The sequence below is a fragment of the Hemitrygon akajei genome, chromosome 13 (assembly GCF_048418815.1).
Source record: "Hemitrygon akajei chromosome 13, sHemAka1.3, whole genome shotgun sequence".
NCBI lineage: Eukaryota > Metazoa > Chordata > Chondrichthyes > Myliobatiformes > Dasyatidae > Hemitrygon > Hemitrygon akajei.
In genome coordinates, this window is record NC_133136.1 from 42,317,284 (window position 1) to 42,337,315 (window position 20,032).

The window sequence follows — 20,032 nt, forward strand, 5'->3', positions numbered from 1 at the left end:
CTGCATCCATATATGGATATAGTCGAACTTGATTTGATTTCCAAGTTCCTGTTGTCCAGATGGTATAGAACAGAGCGAGGAGACAGAGAAGTCACATCTGCTGTTGACCTGTTGTCGTGATTGCAAACTGGAGCAGATTCAAGTCACCTCTGAGTCAGGAGATGATTTGTACATAACCAATCAATTTAAGTGCCTCCGGATGGTCGTTCAGCTTATCAGATGCGTCACAGCTTGGCGTGGCAACTGCTCAGCTCTTGTCCACAAGAAACTGCAGATAGTCGTGGCACAGCTCAGCACCTCATTGAAACCAGCCTCATTTCTTACTGCCTCGGAAAAAGTAGCAAGAATAATCAGAGGCCCCAGCCACCCCAGACATTTTCTCCCATTGGGCAGAAGATATGACAGACTGAAAGAAAGTATAACCAGACACAAGACAGCTTCTATCTGCTCTTATAAGACTATTGTATTATACGATGGACTCTTTACTTCACAATATATCTTGTTCTGACTTACTGTCTACCTGCACTCCACTTTCTCTGCAACTATAACACTTCATTCTCCACTTTCATTGTTTTACCTTGTACTACATTAATACACAATTGATCTGTATCAACAATATGGAGGTCAAGTTTATCACTGTATCTCTGTTCAGCTGACAATGGTAAATAAAATTAAGTTTTCTCATGAATGATGCCCGGAAGCCTGTATCAGACACAGAAGTTACAGGTTCCTCTAGAGAATGGGGGCTCATTTTGGTGTCACATGGCTCCTCCTACCAAAGCTTGTGTAAAAGTCATTGCGCTCATCTGAGAATGATGGGTTGCTTTCACTTACACTACCTGACGTTGCCTTGTAGAAGGATATACTGTGCAAGTCCTGCCACAGCTGTCACATATCCATCTGTGATTCTCGATTTGTCTGAAATGCCCTCTTTGCAATCATTATAGTCTTTCAGAGGTTGTAGCTAAACTTCTTATCTGACTCCAGATTGCCAGTCCTAAATGCCACAGATCTGACCATCGGCAGATTGCCAATCTCCTGTTTCTGGTTGGGCAAGACTAAAAGTGTTTCTGTGGATACACACACATATCCTTTTGAAGTCCATGACAACTACGGCATTTTTATTTAGGTTTGCTGAAGAATTCTTGAATGTGTTCCAAACCACCAACCCGAAGCAAATGCAAGTTCACGACTCCACTTACTTCTGCTGCCCAGCTCTTTGCAGTCCTCTTCACAGGCGCCATCTTCTTCAGTCTGCACGCAGGCAGAAGCAGGACGGTCAGGCGAGTGAGGAAGTGAGCTGTGGGCATTTATGATGGTGGTATACCAGTCTCTGGAGTCCTCTGGTATTGCAGGTGATACATTGACAGGTGGTAGGCAGAGAATTCTTCCAACTAGCCTGACTATCTTTTCTATGTTTCCTTTCTCTTTCTTAGTTTCCCCCCTCTCCCCAATCTTCCTACCTTTTTGTTCACCTGCCTGCCTCTGTTCGTCTTTCCCACTCTCCTCCAACATTCTATGTACTTCATGCTCCTATTCCCTTTCCTGGACCAATGTAGTGATCACCCTAACATGCCCGACTTCCACAGGAATTCTCCAGCTTAAAGCTAATTGAATTCACTTTTATGACGTGTCTTCAAGACTACTGGGTATGTCCGCTGATTACAGTAAGAGATTGAAAGAACCTGTACCATTCCTCTGTCACCATTTGGTTTCCCGCCACCTCCTCCCTCTTCGAGCCCAGGTTGCAGTAAGTGGTCCAGTAAGCAGAGAAGATCACTGGTATCAGCTACTGACATTGAAAGACCAGTTCATCGCCAAAGCGAAGAAAAGAGCTGAAAAAATTACTGCTGACTCCACCCACTCTAGCAGTCACCTATTTACCAAACTGCCATCATGGAGACGCTACAAACCCATCCCCACCAGGACTACACGTCACCTCCAAAGATTCCTTCCCGTTGCTATTCAGGTTCTGAACAAAACTCACTCAGGTGTAATACCTGCACAACTTCCATTAAATGGTCTTTCCCGTTCTCCTTGTTCTGTTGATCACATGCTCATACTTATTTAGATTGAATATTGAAGTTTGCACATGTGACCATTCTGCTAATTGTTGATACACTATCACATTGTATGATCAATCAAGTGCAATACATAATTGTTGGCTACTATTGTGTTCACTGCCATGGTATTGCCCTGTGCTTTATGCTTGGTACCTAATCACAATCAACTCTGGTATATTTCACATACTGCTGATAAAGTGATTCTGATTCCTATTCTGAAATTCCACCCCTCTTTAGTCGTTGCGACATTATTTCCTCTATTTGGAGTGCAACACATTTCATTCTCACACACAACAAATAGAAAATGCATGAAGTGGTAGACCAAGACCTCATTCTACAGATGTTTAATACGTTACTGCAGGAATGTGGAGAGGAAACCCATTCTGTACTCTTCTGTAGTCACTGAACACTCTTTCTTACAGCCTGAGGCTAGCAAGCAGGCACTACCCTCATGGTCTGCAAAGCAGACAGCTTTGGTCAGACTTACGAGAAGAATAGAGGCAAACGACCACTTCCTTAAAGCAAAGATAAGAATAAGAAAAGATCATTGTTTTCTATACTATTCAGTTATTAATACAAACAGATAATCCTTGTGCTCTGGAAAGTAATCAGGTCCAAAGACACTGTTAAATACAAACAGGAAGAGCTATTGTTAACACTGAAAAATCGCCTCAGCTCAGCCAAGTGAGCTTTGATGTACATAAAAACTTCTCCCATTTGCTTTTCTCTCAGTGCCACTGCAGACAGCAAGTTGAAACATGAATTTCACAATTTTAAGCAGTAAGCAGACTTGCATATTGCCTTTAAAGGAAACATTGGGGAAAAATCTGTAATTTTATTTATAAATTATGTAAAATGCACCAAATTAGCACTAAGATCTAGAATTGCCTTCCTAAATCTCATCACAATTTCTCCTCATGCAGCTAACTTTTACATGATAGTGATCCCATGAAGCATTGGACACCTTGCTGAGGTCAATGTAAGGTGCTGCCATTACAAACACGAACACTACAATTTGAATTTGCAAATTGTACAAGATATATTTAGGTTTAAGAATAATCAAATGCACATTGGTTCCAGGCATGGCTGGTTGAACAGTTTTAATTGATAGCAATCTTTATTACATTACTGAATGTGTTTTTTTTCTAAATAATAAGATTTTTTCACCTCTAAGCCTCTCTGTGTGAATGAATTCCAATAGCGATACAAGTCATTGGAACATACTTATGGAATTACTTTCAACTTAACAGGATACAGAAGATCTGAAACACACTTTAAAAAACTTACCTTAAATATTTGACAATTTTAAAGTTATTAAAACAGCTCAGAGAATCAGGTTTCATTGGATCTGATGCTAATTTTTTTTCTTTTCCAAAACCCTTTCAGAACTTATGTTGTTCACATGTTCTTCCAATGCCAGAAACCAACAAATTAAAACTACCCTACAGGCTTAGTTCAAGTGACACACAAAATGCTTGGTCTTCCCAACAACATGATCTACTTACATAAACATTTTACATGAAAATGAAACATTACATTTGTACAGAACTGTATTTATCATTTATGATTATTAAAGTCTATGACTAGAGGGCACAGCCCCAGAATAGAAGACGTCCTAGAGATGGGGAGGAGTTTCTTTAGCCAGAGGGTGATGAGTCTGTGTGGTTTACTGCCACAGACAGCTGTTGAGGCCAAGTCAAATGGGGATATTTAAAGTAGTGATTAATTAGTAAGGATGCCAAATGTTATGGGGAGAAGGAAGGAGAATGGGGGTGAGAGGGAAATAATTCGGCCTTGATCAAAGGGCAGAGCAGACTCGATGGGCCAAGTGGCCTAATTCCGCTCCTCTATTTTGTATTTCAGTGGCAGGGCAAGATGGAGACACTTTTACCTGAGAGAAAGCACAGGCACACTGGCTTCCTTTGGTGCTATAAACCTCTACATCTAAGTTACATCTAATCTTAAGACAAGAAGTATTTATTCTATTTTGTGTAGATCTCGAAACATATTTTTGTGAAGATTCACTTCTCACATTCTTCCTCAGCTTCAGGTTTTCTTCTAACTTGTTCATTTTATGGATGCAAATTGCCTTTTTGCAGATTTCTGGCGGTAATAATTCATCGAAAAAAGGGTCCTTCCATTTTTGTTTTTTCCTCTTCAACATGCAAGGTATGGCAACGTTTGGATTATATTGTATGATGTTTAGCAATGCTGCTTTAAGTTAACACCACGGGACATTTAAGTTACTGTGGCCGAGGAAGTCATAAATTGCTTACTTAATTAAGGTAGGAAGCAGAAGAAAACTTTCAGATGTGAACTACATTCTGCCAAGCAGCACAGGTACTCTCCTCCTAAGCAGGATGGACTGAATATGCAACTTGCTATCATTTACAATGGAGAAAGAAGCAAGCAGTTCAAATAAATTTACCTGTGAAACTTGGCTTATTCATGGGTGGTTGGTTACATATTGGTGAGCGCCTGAATTAGAATAAAACAGAAAGTTAGAGAATTTAAATAGCATCCTTCATTTCAAAGTTCAGGGAATTCTGACAATCAACTGGTAAATCTTGCTTTTCATCATTCTTCTGAAGAATTATCCCATTAACAGGTATTCCCAACTGATATATCTAAACATGGTCAAACATGCTAACAGTTCTAACTTTCTGTTAAAATATATCTTAATTCAAAAATACAGTACTTTCCTTTTTTTGTACAATAATCAGTTAATATGCTTGTATAAAAACAAGAAATGCTAGGAATATGCAGTAGTTTAGCCAGAAAATGTTCAGAGAGAAACAGTTAATATTTCAGGTCAGAGATCCTTCAGAGCTCAGTATCAAACTGAAAGATTAACCATGCTCTTCTCCTCACAGATGCTACCTGACCAACTAAGTACTTCTACAAATGTTTGTAGTACTTTGTTTTTAAACAATAAAGCATATATTTGTGAAGAAACAATAATCACATGAAAAATATTTACTACACAGCACCACAAACATATTTCCCCAAGTGTAAGATTTTAATTGAACTGCTTTTTGAAAACTTTCTATTTTTAACAATGTTTTTATTTGAATTGTTATCCTTATCAGAATTATTTTCATAGAATATATTGGCCTTGTTATTTTGTTCCCATTGACCCACAACTCCTTCCTCAAAATGACTTAATATATCTACTTTAGTCTTTTTTAAGATGCACATTAAATAAGAGAGATAACAGTTTCAATAAGTAGACAACACAGATGTACGCATTGGAATAAAGCATTTGTTAATTGTTATACAACTATTCACTGAGGTTGCTATTGCAGTTTTAAATCAGCAGCAGCAGGGGGCGCCAGAGTGCATTAATTGCTATGCATGTGATATCTGAGAAATGATACAGGATATTGAGAAATGTTACGAAAAACACTTTCTACATTTAGATTTCCACTTTAAATATATTTAGATACGAATACCATACAATAATTCAAAGTTAGAAAGCTATATGTAGTGATGTAGCCTAAACTTGTCAATTTATGACGTTAATCTTAAAAGGAACTAAAAAGTCGCACAACCTGCTCCTGGATGTTAAGATAGAGGATGAGTGAAAGTTAGGGCAACATTTGGGAAAAACAGGGGCAAATTGACTTTGTTGATGATTGGTGATGCATCGATGGTCTACTGTACACCTTTCTAAGCTTTCAGTTTCTAATTTGATATATGCTAATAATATGCAAGACAAGCTTTTCACTGCATTTTCATTGTACCTCAGTACATGTACCATTTCCAATTCTATTAAAAGCAGACAGCAATGAAAATCACAATCTTATTGCTTTCATAAATTATTAATGAACTTTCACCTGTTCTATGTTATTCACTGTCCAACCCCCCAACCCAGTCACTGTGGTAAAATTTAAGTTTAGAATAGAATAAAATAGGAAAAGAAAAGGTTATCCAACAGAAAACAAAAATGAAAGAGTTGCCTCACTTGTATCACACAGATTAACACTTTGAAAATTGAACTATTGAATGAGACTTCTGCTTAAGAGGATAATAGGACCAATAAAATTAAATTTAGTTTGGAAATTAAAATGACTCATTTTTAATTAATAGGCATGATGAGTAGAAAAATGATGTTTTATTAATTCTATAAAGTTATGAAATGGGAGCTTGAAACAGCCAAGAAGATACAAGTGTACATTATCAACAAAAGAGAAAGCAAACCTTCTATCAGCACAGTGCCATACAAAGAAAAGGATGGCCACATTGAAGGTAAAGTGGGCAGATTTATACTGGAGTGCAAGTCATTACAGAAATATTTATGATACTTCAGAGGAGGCAAGAACAAAGGTCAAAAACCATCAAGAGTGGGTGCTGACAGCTAAGAGCTTATTCAGATGCAGATGACTCTTGAAAAAAATGCTCAAACTGAACACAAGCAACTCAAGAGGAGCCTGATGATTAATATCTGAGGATGAAAAGGCATAGACTCCAACTGATTTCTGAAATTCTAAGAAAAGTAAAATAATAACAGAGACCGTGATGCGGCAACTATTATTAGTTGAAAGGAGGATAAATCAGGAAAAATGGGTTTATTTTAGCTGCTACATAACTATTAGATTCTAACATACAGGACAACATGTTGGAAGCAGGCAAGAGGCAGGCCATGCAGTTCACAATCAACAAGTCCAATAATTTCCTAGAAACTGTAGCGCTGCAGAGAATAGTCATGGAAAATAGTGTCTGGAACTCTGAGTGACCATGCTCTCCGACGTCACAGGATATCTCTGCCGCTGCACTGATTAATACTGGTGGTTTCTCAGCCCAGGGAGCAGCTGAGCCCATTGCACAGCATGTGGGTAGCTGTGCTTCCTGAATCACAGGCCAGCGAGTGATGGACACATTGACTGACGAGAGTTCAGAGAAGCAAGCGAGTGGCAATCTGGAATAGCCGGAAAAGAAACCAGTGGAGGTTCGATCCAGATGTGTAGCTCAAAAAAATACCAGTATTGAACATCGGATATGGGGTAAGATGATGTAACTTTGGAGTCAAGTGCTGGATTTCAAAGGGACAAGCTGGTTGAAAGAGTGCAACGATAGCAGAGACATAGAAGTAGCTAGATATATGACAGCCAGGGGTGCAATGGATCAGCAAGACAGATCGGTTACTATCTTATTTTGCCTTGCTGGTGACAGGCAAGGGAGATTAATGGGAACAAGAATGTCAAGTGAAGAGATAGAGGGAAGCTTTGGAACTCACGCTCCATGTCAGTAATAAGAGCACTGAGACAAAGAGATTTGAAGCCTTGCAGCTGTAGTATAAGGAAGAGGAAAGATGTTTAATAAGTAGGTCATAGAGGTTGCAATATATAAGTCTCTTCTGTTAGCATCTATCAATAAAAAATAAACTTAGGAAGATATGGCAAGTGAGTGTATAGCTAGAGATTTGTCAGACAGGCAGGGCTTCAGCTTTTTGGATCATTCAATCAGTATTCTAGTAGAAGGGATACACCAGGGTGTTGTCTGGGGTGGAGCCAGTGAGTTATAAGCAGAGATTGGATTGATCTGGTTTGTTTTTCTGAGATTAGAGGAGGCTGAAGAGACGACCTGTTTGGGATTTATAAAATGATGCAAGTTATAGAAAGGCTGATTAACAGTAAACACCTTCTCACCGCAGGGCTATCTGAAAGCAGTGGCCATGCATTTTGGATATGGAGCTGAAAGTTTAGATGGGTTCTGAGGAAATATTTTACTTCAGCCAGAGGGTGGTTGGAATGCCCAAAAGGATGTTGGAGTCAGATATTGTCACACCGTTGAAAAGATGTCCCTTGACTCATCAAGGACTATTTGTGCTGCATGGGATTTGAATGGACGGATGTGTTAGGATTGCTTCTACTGAGGTTTATAACCTCACATTATCCCACATCAAACTCCATTTGCCAAGTCTTCATCCACTTCCTAAATTCACTGGGGTGATGCTTGGAATAGAGGGCGGTCATTATATAGAGAGACTGGATAGGCTGGGTTTACTTTTACTGGAATGTAGGAAGCTGAGTGGGGTTCACCTTCTCAAAGTTCATAAAACCAGAACAAGGTAAATTCTAATTAGAGGGTAGAAGTTTAAGGTGAGAAGGAAAAAATTTAAAGGAGAGCTGAACGTGGTGAAGATCTGGAACAAGGTGCCAGAGAAGGAAATGAAGGCAGATAGAGTTTAAAAGGCGTTTTGGCAGGTACATGGATAGGAAAGGCATAGAGGGATACCTGTTCCACAGTGCGGACCCTGGTTTGGAAGATGATCTTGGAGGATGCGACGGCGAAGTGCTGGGCTTGCTGGCCGTTCACCTCTCTAACTCCTCCCTCACATCCACCTGCTTTGACTGCAGAAGGCGAGGTTGCCGCAAACCTGTCTGGAGGTTACACAGTTCTCTCCGACCCTGCCTTGCTTTCTGAAGCCCTTTGCAGATGTAGAACCTCCTGATACTCTTGCTGCCCATCCCAAGCTGCCATTGGACAGACTGTTTTGTTGATCATTTCATACAGCAGGTCAAAGACATCAGTGGCCGGGAGTCACATGTACTGGAGGTAAGGATAGCAGATATCCTTTCCTAAAGGGCTTTAATGAACCATGTTGGTTTACACAATAATCTAGTGATCTTATGATAATCAGAAATGGTATTATACATTAAATCCAGATTTAATTACATTACTTTAATTAAACTTCTCAGCTGCTGTGTTTGGATTTGTAGTGAAGTCTCGGAAACAATCACCCAAGACTCTGGATAATAATCCAGTAACTTAACAATAGACTCCCTGACAAGTAAAAGTCACATAATATGGAGAGAAAAACAGAGAGCTGATAGATTAAATAACATTCTTCTACACTGTAAAACTCCAGGGTATGAGGACTCAAAATTGACATTGATTTATGCTACATCACTGCCACCTAGTGAAACAAAGAGCTCTTACTTGCTGCTGGATGCTCGATCTTGCAAGTTGGTTAGTGTAGCAAAGTTGTTCCTTACAGTGCGCAGACTTGCCAGCACCTAATGAAATAAAAATATGAATGTACGTATAATGGAAACCAACATTTGGGAATCTTCTGATATACACATATCACTACATTTTGGAATGTGCTGATGACCTCAGACAGTGAAGTAATGGTCATGGTTCTGTTCTATTAATCAGCATCGACATTTACACAGAACTAGTCAATGAGAATATGAAGTGCACTTGCAAAAGTATGATATGCAAAAACATGCAATAATGTTGCCCGTTAAACCTTATATCCAATGATTCATCTAATTTCATTCAAAGCATTGATTTGACTACAGATGGATGCTAAATTAATTAGCTAAGATAATCAATATTAACTTGATCTTCATCAGTCAAAAGAAAATCTTTATCCTATTATATCATTACAATTTATTTGCCTTTCTTGTACACTTCATGTTCAAGTCGGGCAGCACAGTGCCATCTGGTGGCTTCCAGAAAGTGAATAGAAATGAATCTTTCTGATTTCTGTCACCTTGGAGTTCATTCAAACAAATTGTTATGCATCTAATCTCATGTTCTTTTACAATTCCTTCACCATAATACATCTGTAACACTGTACTCCCCATCTAAACTTGTATTCAATTCTTCAGTCATGTTTGGAGATACAAGAATATTTTAAAATTAAATTGTTTTAAACTTAATTAAAATCATCTCTCCCCCCCCATACCAACCCCATTTCTTTTTTCACCCCCACACTGCTCATCACCCTCATGTTTCTCTCACCAGTTCCCTCGCCATCTCCCTCCCTTTATCCTATGCTTTTCCGACCTCTGCTATCAGATTCCATCAGCTTCAACCCTTTCTCACTTCCCAACTTTTGACACTGTTCTCACTCTCTCCCCTTCCCTCATCCACTGATATGCCCCCTCCACCTCGATCCACCTGCAATCTTCATCCTTTCACTCCACCTTTTTATATTGCCTCTCCTCCTCCAGCTTTCAGTTGAGATGAAGGGTTTCGGCCCAATATGCCGACTGCCCATTCTCCTTCATGGACGTGGCCTGACCTGCTGAGCTCTTCCAGTGCTCCGTGTGTTGCTTCAGTTATTCTTGTCTACTTAGGTGCATGCAATCGACACTAACACAAATGGAATAATAACTATAAAATATAACTTGCAAAAGCTGACAAAATCATAAAGATTTGATTCTTTAACCCCACAAATAATTACTTGTCATAGAGTAAACATTTGCATAATAAACTGAAGCCCTAAATGATGTATCTTGTCCTTTAACATGAAATGAATGTGGAAAATGGACCACATGCACTAATCCTCTTTCATTGCACAATTCAGGCTTGTAAAGTGAATCAGCTCAATAACTTGAAACTATGGTACGTGAATGATGAAGTAACTTACCTGTGCAAAGGGAGTCACTATTAGGTCATCTCCATGACTGCAAAATATGAATAAATTATTAGTTATATGTTGTCAAAAATATTTTATCTATTAAATAAAGTGAAAGTGAGTAAGGATATTATCACAGAACGATTAATTTTAAACATTTTCATTTCTTCATGAAACAATGTTAGGCATGTTATAAATTATATACAGTCACTTGGCACCTGATTTGTATCGTAAGATTCAAATGAGCCCGTCTGAGGGATTCTGTGGACTTGCCAGAGTGACAGACAAGTTTTCATATTGGATTTTAACAGGAGAAAATTTGTAGATACACGAATTTCTGGAATTGTAAAGTCAGCACTAGCACCTTTAATATAGCTACTCTGAAAGCTTGAATAGATGTTCAACCACTGAAATTAAAACGGCATTAAAAACACTTGCCATTAAAAATGAATAACCTTGAACTTTTCTCAGTACTTCATGTTTTCACTCACGCGATGCTTTTCTAAGAATCAACAACTTTCAAAAACCCGATCAGAACAGTACAATAAAACTCCAATAGTATATTATTTGACAATTTGGAGATCCTGGTGGTTCGGTATCTCTCATACGAAGTACTGCCTGCTCTTACTCATTTCTTGAACTTAATTAAACATTTGTTGGGGTATTAATAAGGAATAACATTCAACTGACAGCGAAATATTCCAGTCCAGTACTGCCGAAATCCAATCTATGACAGGTTATTGGAGTTTTAATGTTACATTGAGGAAATCACAACATAACACACATTTCTCTTTGGGTATTTTTAATAAGCCAGACAGTGAAATTAATTAATTATCCCTGCAAGCGCAAATGCTACACTTGTCCCCACACCTCCCCCCTTACCACCATTCTGGGCCCCAGACAGTCCTTCCAGGTGAGGCAACACTTTACCTGCGAGTCTGCTGGAGTTGTCTATTCCATCTGGTGCTCCTGGTGCGGCCTCCTCTACATCGGCGAGACCCAATGCAGATTGGGGGACCACTTCGTCGAGCACCTACGCTCCATCCGTCACAATAGACAGGACCTCCCGGTTGCCACCCACTTCAACTCTGCCTCTCATTCCCATCTAGATATGTCCATTCATGGCCTCCTCTACTGCCATGATGAGGCCAAACTCAGGTTGGAGGAGCAACACCTCATCTACCGTCTGGGTAACCTCCAGCCTGGTGGTATGAACATTGAATTCTCCAATTTCCGGTAATTCCCTCCCCCTCCCCCTTCCCCTATCCCAGGTCATTCTCTGCCTCTCTCCCCTTTCAACTTTCTGCTTCTTTATCTCTACAGTTCTTTCAAGCTTATCCCCTCCCCCTACCCCCTTTATCTTTCCTCTGATTGATTTTCCACCTGGCGCCTCTAGACCCTACCCCCTCCCCTATCTCTATTACTGGGCCGCGGCCCTCTCTTCCCCCCCATTCCTGATGAAGGGTCTCGGCACGAAACGGTGGCTACTCTTTTCTCACGGATGCTGCCTGGCCTGCTGAGTTCTTCCAGCGTTGTGTACGTATTCAGTGAAATTAATTTATTGTTACAAACAATAACAGAGCTATTAACCTCAATGATATGACAAAAACCACACCGTTAGAACTATAGAACCACAACAAATATAACTAAGCTTTTAGCTTTGTAATAATTCATTGAATATTTTTGTTATAGTTATGGCTGTCATGCCAATGGATTTCTCTTTTTCTTTAGTATCATATACCCACAAATGGCACATAATCTCCTGGGTTTCAACTTCATTTTCCTTTAAAAAGTAAAGTTCTCACTATATGCAAAATAAAGATTGAAGAATCTTCAAGTCATCTGGTAATGATAAATAACTGTTGCTGCTTTTATTTAAATAAAGCATTCAAATTCTTGTTTTGGAGGGGATGCGCAATTAATAAGATGATGGCATAAATTATGATGGAAATTTTGGGAGCTATAGATCTTTATTTTGCTTTCAATAGTAGAGCAATAGGGTTTCAGTTGTATAAGTAAACTTATTAAAAACATTTACTTCAATTTTCTGGATAAGCTTTGTAATTAATATCTAACATAGTAACACCAAGTGCTGATAAATGGTCTTGGCCTGAATACTACCTGGCCTGCTGAGTTCCTCCAACATTTTGTGTTTGTTTCTATGGATTTTCAGCATCTGCAGAATTGCTTGTGCTTATATTAACATTGATAGGCTTTAATAAAAAAGGGTGGAACAATGCTTCTCAGTAGCATATAAATGAATATAGACTACCCTACTAAAGCCCTGTGTAAGTTATGTGCAGTACAGATGTTTTTTTAAAAATGTTTTCCTTCTGATTGTGTCTTCAGTTTCACATCACGATTTTTGATTTTTGGCATAATACCACAAAGACTCACATATTCTCAAAAAATGCATGTCTCAAGTTGGGAGCACTTCATTTTGTTATTCTCCTAACAGCGTGCGGCAGTCGCCTTCTGTGCAGAATAAAAACTCTGCTTCAAAATACCCTTTATTACAATTAACTGCATTTGTCATTTGTGTGTGTAGATATCAGCTTTCCACAACAGAAATGCTTGCGTCATTAACAGCAAATCCCAAATGAATTACTGCACTTTGTGTTTAACACCTTCATTATCTTCAAAAGGCTTGCCAAAAAAAGCTATCCACTCAGCCAGATAATTTTAGACTTGCCCAGAATAGGTAAGAAGTTGAAAGTTGGAACTACATTATCTTAAAGTTCTAGGACAACAATTCTCTAACTGATACATAACACGTTGTATCTTTGCCTTGTTATAGATACTATTGAGGCATCTTTGTGTCTCACTGTGGACACTGATAATCAGCAGCACTATGAGTATATGGGATGACTCCAATGAAAAAGAATGTGATCCCAAAAAAATTATTCTAAACATAGCCGGGGCCAGAAGAGGTACTGTGACTTTTGAGTAATGGTTATTATGGTTTTAATAAGTTCAAGGCTGGAAACCCAATAACTTATGGTCTTCTACCCAGTCACTTTGAGCCCATAAGATGTAGGAACAGAATTAGACCATTCAGCCCATCAGTTCTACTGTTATTTCATCGTGGTTGATTCATTTCCCTCTCAACTCCATTCTCCTGCCTTCTCCCCGTAACCTTTCATGCCTTGACTAATCAAGAACCTCTACACTCCATTTAAAAATAGCCTATGCTTTTATTCCTTCTACCAAAGTGCATGGCCATACACTTCCCAACACTGTATTCCATTTGCCACTTCTTTCCCAATCTCCTAATCTGTCTCCCTGCTTCCTCAACACTATCTGACCCTCCACCTATCTTCGTATTGTCTGCAAGCTTGGCCACAGAGCTATCAATTCCATCATCCAAATTATTGACATACAACCTAAAAAGAAGCAGTCCCAACACCAACCTCTGCAGAACACAAATAGTCACAGGCAGCCAATCAAAAAAGGCCCACTCTTTGTCTCCTGCCAATCAGCCAATATTCTATACATGCTAGTATCTTTCCTGTAATACCATGTGCTCTTATTTTGCCCAGCAACCTCGTCAGCTGCACTTTGGCAAGGCCCTCTGAAAATCCAGATTCAGAACATTCACCGATTATTCTTTGTCCATTTTGCTTTTTATTTCTTCAAAGAATTCCATCCTTTTTCAAATCTGATTAGTGCTTTCCCAGCGTAAATGATGAACAAAATCATCTCGGGCTTCCAGCTGGGTACAGGTATCAATTTTAACCAACGTTTCGATGACAAACTCTGCCATCTTCACCAGGGAGGATGCCTAGGCACATCGAGTCCGGCGGTATATATACCTCTGCCGTCTGTCCCTCTTGATTGGTTAGTGCTCGTCCAATCAGGGTTCCGCTGTCACACCTTGTTTACAAGCAAATTCCAGTTCTTACTTAGAACTAAACCTTTGTCTTTGTTAAAATTATTTTTCTTTAGTTTTATTTCAATGGTTTCCTTCACCAGGTGGTCCCAAAAGCCATCAGCAGTCAGTAGTTTTGTGCTGACAAAGTAAATCTTATGGCCATTGCAAATGCAATGTTCTGCTACCGCTGATTTCTCCGGGTAAGCCGAACTGATACACATCCTGCACTCCTTGATGCGGGTTTCCACCATGCATCCCGCCTGGCTGATATACGCTGCTCCGCTTTCACAGGGAATCCTGTAAATGCCAACCATCCTGAGTCCCAAGTCATCTTTGACCAGCATAAACTGTGATTTGAGCTTCTTTACAGGTTTCTGGATGGTATTTATTAGGTATTTCTTCAGGATCCTGGCGATCCTTCCAGAAATTGTGGAAATATTGGGAAGGCAGGCAGTAACGACAGGTTCCCCCTTGATGCTCTGTTTCCTGTTTTATCCATCAGCCCTTTTAAGGGCTCGAGTAGCCATTCAGGAGGAATGTTGTGCACAATTGTCTTATTTCCCCATGGATGGACAACGGGAGTATATATACCATTGGACTAGACATCATTCCTGATGAAGCTGGCAGAGTTTGTCATCGAAACATCAGTTAAAATTGTTATCTGTACCTGACTGGAAGCCCAAGAAGAACTTATATTCTAACAGATTCATCAAACAAGACTTTCCCTTGAGAAAACCGTACTGACTTTGGCCTATTTTACCATGCACCTTCAAGTACCCCGAAACCACATCCATAATAATCGACTCCAACATCTTCCGAACCGCTGAGGTCAGGCTAACTGGCCTATAATTTCCTTGCTTCTGCTTTCCTCCCTTCTTGAAAGGTGGAGTGAGATTTGCAATTTTCCTGTCCTCCAGAACCATTCCAGAATCAATTGATTCTTGAAAGATCATTACTAATTGCTCCACAATCTCTTCCGCAACCTTTTTCAGAACCCTGGGGTGTACACCATCTGGTCCAGGTGACTTATCTACCTACAGACCTTCCAGTTTCCCAAGCACCTTCTCCCTAGTAATAGCAACTGCACTCACTTTTGTCCCCTGACACTCTAGAACATCTGGCATACTGCTAGTGTCTTCCACAGAGAAGACTGATGCAAAATACTTAAACAGTTCATTCATCATTTCCTTCTCCTACGTTACTTCCTCTCCAGTGTCATTTTCCACAGGTCCTCTCGCCTCTCTTTTACCCTTTATATATCTGAGAAAAAAAACTATTGGTATCCTCTTTAGCATTGTTGGCTAGCTTACCTTCATATTTCATCTTGCCCCCCTCCCATGGTTTTTGTTTTTTTTTGCCTTCTGTTGGCTTAGAAAAGTTACCCAATCCTCTAACTTCCCTTTAATTTTTGCTCCATTTATGTCCTTTCTTCTGCTTTTATGTTGGCTTTGACTTCCCTTATCAGCCACAGTTGCCCCATCCTACACTTAGTATACTTCTTCTTTGTGATAAATCTATCCTGTGCCTTCTGAATTGCTCCCAAAAAAACTCCAGCCATTGCTGCACTGCCGTCATCCCTGCTAGTGTGCCCTTCCAGTCAACTTTGGCCAGCTCCTCTCTCATATCTTTGTAATGTCCTTTAGTCCACTATAAAATTGATACATCTGACTTTAGCTTCTCAGTCTCAAGTGGCACGGTAAATTCATCATATTATTATCACTGTCTCTTATGGGTTCCTTTAGCTTAAGCTCACTTTAAAAATCAGAATTCAGAGAAACCCCATATTCATAAATATTGCTGGTATTCTACCCTTTAAAATGCAAACTAATTAAATATTAGTTATCAAAGCATTTTTTCCAAAAAGTATTAAAATTCAAGATTATTTCTTAATCAAAGAGACAATTGTTATTATTTAAAATATAAATTGTGAAAATATTTGTCAGAAAATATAGTCAGCCAAGCTAGAGTTGTGAGGGGTACCAATGTATAAGTGGAGCTCTCCTAAAAACTCCTTAAAAAGGGAAGGCTGTTATTTCTGGAGATTTGTCTCACAAGTACTATAGTAACTGCATAAATATTAAAATAGTTTATATTAATTACAAAACACAAAAAGATTATGGACTGTTTCTAAGGACCATTTGTGTATTGTGCAAAAATGGCCCATAAATTCTTGGGCATGTAAAGAAGTTGAAGTAGGGAAAAAAGGGTTGGTAAGTGGTAATGATGGAGGAATGGTGAAGGACATCTAGATCACTGAAGTCCTTCAGGGATTAAATCTGTCAGCCTAGCCCTTGTGAATCCAGAACCATTCAACTACCTCAATAGTTAACCCAATGCTACTGAATTTTTCAATCAGGGAATCCTTACCTCCTCTTCCACCACTCCCCCAGTGATCCACCAGTGATCTTCCCATTTTACCCCCTTTCCTATACCACAGACCCCATCATCCATATTTATCCCTTTTCACCTCCTAATTGTTTATAACTGCCTCAATTATCTCTTCACTTCAGGGAAAATTGGCTTATCTGAGCCAGAGTTGCAGCAAAAAAAAACAAATTATTACAAAAATGATTGACAATGCAAGCGCTTTTTTTCCTTTAACTTATAATTTGCTCCAAGAGAAAGGAAAATAGTTCATCTGCATCTTGTTGGGGGAAAGCAAGGAATATAGAGAAAGGTAGGCAAGGTATAATTGTATAGAAGATCTGCCAAGATATTATGCAAAACAGACTTGGAAGGCAGCCTTTTTCCTACTCCTATTTCTTAATTTTAAATAAATTAATTCTAAATTTTTAATATTTAATTCTAAATAAATAGACTTACTTATCTAATATTGGTAGAAGAGAAAAAAATTCCCACAAGTGTGAATTAGTAACCATCTAGAAAAAATACATAGCCAATTATGCTGCCTTTTTGGTCAGATTTTTTAATTTAAAAATCAGTGGCTTACAAGTGTTAAGACTTGAACTTTATCATGTAAGTTGGAATGGGCAATCAACATTCACCATTGGCACCCACATCCTAAAAACAGCTTCTTTTTTAAAGTACTATACAAGCGTCTTAGGCACATATAAATAACTAAGGTGCCTAAGAATTTTGCACAGTTCTGTATTTGTTAACTAAAGCGGTGAGCGAGTTTGTAAATCTGACGGGAGCAAAGGATGTTGGGAATGCCAAGAGTGGAGTGCTGCGGGAGGGTTGTGGGACAGGTGGCAGAGATGGAGTGCCAGGGGTATAGGCGGTGCACGGATGTAGACATGCCCAGCCCTGAGACACCAAGCAAGGTCATTTAAACATTTGGTTTATTGATCATTACAGAATGCCTCTCCGATGTTTCCTACTCCCTCCCCTCTCCCTTTTCCCAACCATGATTCCTCTCTCCCTGTCCCCTTCCCATTCTCAATCCACAATGGAGACCCATATCAGAATTAGGTAATTCATCACTCATATATGTCATGAAATTTGTTTTTACTGTATTTGCAGCTGTAGAGTGTGATAAATAGTTACTAAAATACTACGCAAAAACCTTAGGCACTGTGTTATACTTAAAGCATAAGTTGCACCAGACTAACCAATGGCCATTAAATGCTACCAGGTACAATAATTCTTGTGCATGTAACTTTATTCACTTAATTTTTATCATCTAGTTCTTTGAACTTTAAATTGAAATTCTCAGATTTCATCTAAAAACAATGTCATTAATGAAATCTATTTGCCATCAAGTTAATGGAACAGTTCTTTGAAAACAGTTTAGTATATATTTTGAAGTAACACACTGATTATTAGCTAATACTTCCAGAAAATCCTTATACACATATATACACACACAATAATATATAGTATTAATCATCCAGAAACCACTTTTAGAGACTATCATCTGTAGTCAAAATTGTCTTTAATATCTACAGCCTTAATACTCACCTTTTATTTTATTACCTTCCTTCTATCTTTCCATGTTAGAGGGCAGAAGTTACAATTTCTTCATGACTTTATACAGCACTTAAGTAGTTTGTAACAAGTGTCTTCAAATTAATTGTTAAAGAAAGGATTGTATAAACACAGGAAGTATTTCATACAGCAATACCATCAATGTTCAAGGATTTATAGTCAACATTATTTGCTTTAACCAAATTGGAAAAGGTGTGAGTAATAAAGTTTATAAAACAAAATTGCACAAAATATCCCTTTTATTTCAGGTTAAATCCACTCATCTTGGAATCTTGGCTCCACTTATATTTTTAATTACAAAATAATACTATGTACATTACATAATATGATTTCCACGTTTATTAAAGCAATGCTAAAGCATTTTTTAAAAATTCTGTCCAGAAATGATGCAAACAATATTCATAACTAATGGTCATTCAAACAATATTGAAATTCTTCTCTCCAAGCAATTATCCTCAGGCTTGTAGTTATTTTCCCTTGAAAAACAAGACATCACTTAATCGTTGGCAGAAAGTTAATAAATGTACAATGGATTGAACAGTCTTATGTCTCAATATCATATTACATGTTCCTGCAACGCTGCAGCCACTTCATCAGCTGTTTGAATATTTCAACAAAAAATCACACGAGATGATTGCCGCACATGCAAAACAGTCTGCTGTTTTAAAATATACCACCAACTAAGTAATTAAATTGCACAACACACCAATGTACCGCATTTTATGTACTGTACAAGAAATGGATTAGTGCAAATATTACGAATTTCATTTGTTAGTAGTTTAGATGACAAGAGATCACTCTAGCTATGATGTTAAAATTTTTTGAAATTCTCAGTGGGACTTTTTTTTAAATAGTCATTCTTGTTTAGCCAACAGTATGTAAAAAATGTTTGGATAGATACTGAAGTGATTACGCAGATTAAACACTTCAGAAAATTGCGTTTTAGAGTTAGTCACTAGGTGTTTGCAATTCAAAAGAAAAACTGTTTCATTGTAATTAGTAATTGGTGAATGCAAGTGTTGAAAGGCGCAAATCCATGGTCTATCGAGACTAACGGAGGCCTACACTACACTACAATTGTTGAATTTTATACTCATGTATAGATTAACAACTGCCACATTTGTAGTTCACATTTGCAATTAGAAATTCAATACATATTTTCTACCAAGCTGATTATAATAATCAGGTTTTATTTGACTATGTTGCTTTAAGCTACAAAATGGAATGTGTAACAAAGATCTATTATGTATTTGACATTCTCTGCATTGTAACATGAATTGTCAAAGTATATTACTATGCTAAATAAGACATGCTGTAAATGGCCACTGACCTTGACCTCATAAGTCAAGCATTTCATTTCAAATTAATTTTATATGGAATAAGACAATTATGTAACAGGTAGCAGCAGATGAAGATTTGATAATGAATTGTACATCTCTTCTTCAATCCCTGATTGCAAGTGATTGCAAGTTACTGATTATAGCTTTGTAATTAATTGCAGCAGTTAGCAGGGTATACAGTGCCCTTTTAGTATCTATTTCTTGGAATGAATTTCGGTTAGATAATCATAAACTATATGATCCAGTATTTTCAGTTCAATATTCAGTGTTGATGTATTATGGAGAATGGAGATAATCTGGCATACAGTGAGGGGAAGGACTGGGTGAAAAACCCCTCAGTTCAATGAGAACCCTCGAATGACTGAGTTAGGTAAAACACAGCAGGCCACTGGTTTCAAAGGAGTTGTTTAGGTTTTAGTCATTAGTATTGATGCTAAGG

The 20,032-nt window shown here is 38.4% G+C and overlaps 1 protein-coding gene across 10 annotated transcripts in view; it reads right to left on the minus strand.

The window, feature by feature from the left end:
• Positions 1-20,032, minus strand: part of pde4d (phosphodiesterase 4D, cAMP-specific) — a 1,157,264-nt gene that overhangs the window by 127,075 nt on the left and 1,010,157 nt on the right. For all 10 annotated transcript variants that reach the window (XM_073064478.1, XM_073064489.1, XM_073064480.1 and 7 more), the window contains 3 exons: positions 10,447-10,483; positions 9,006-9,082; positions 4,492-4,541 (listed from right to left, as the gene is read on the minus strand). In XM_073064478.1, the coding sequence (XP_072920579.1) occupies positions 4,492-4,541; positions 9,006-9,082; positions 10,447-10,483 (164 nt within the window). The remainder of the gene's footprint in view (positions 1-4,491; positions 4,542-9,005; positions 9,083-10,446; positions 10,484-20,032) is intronic.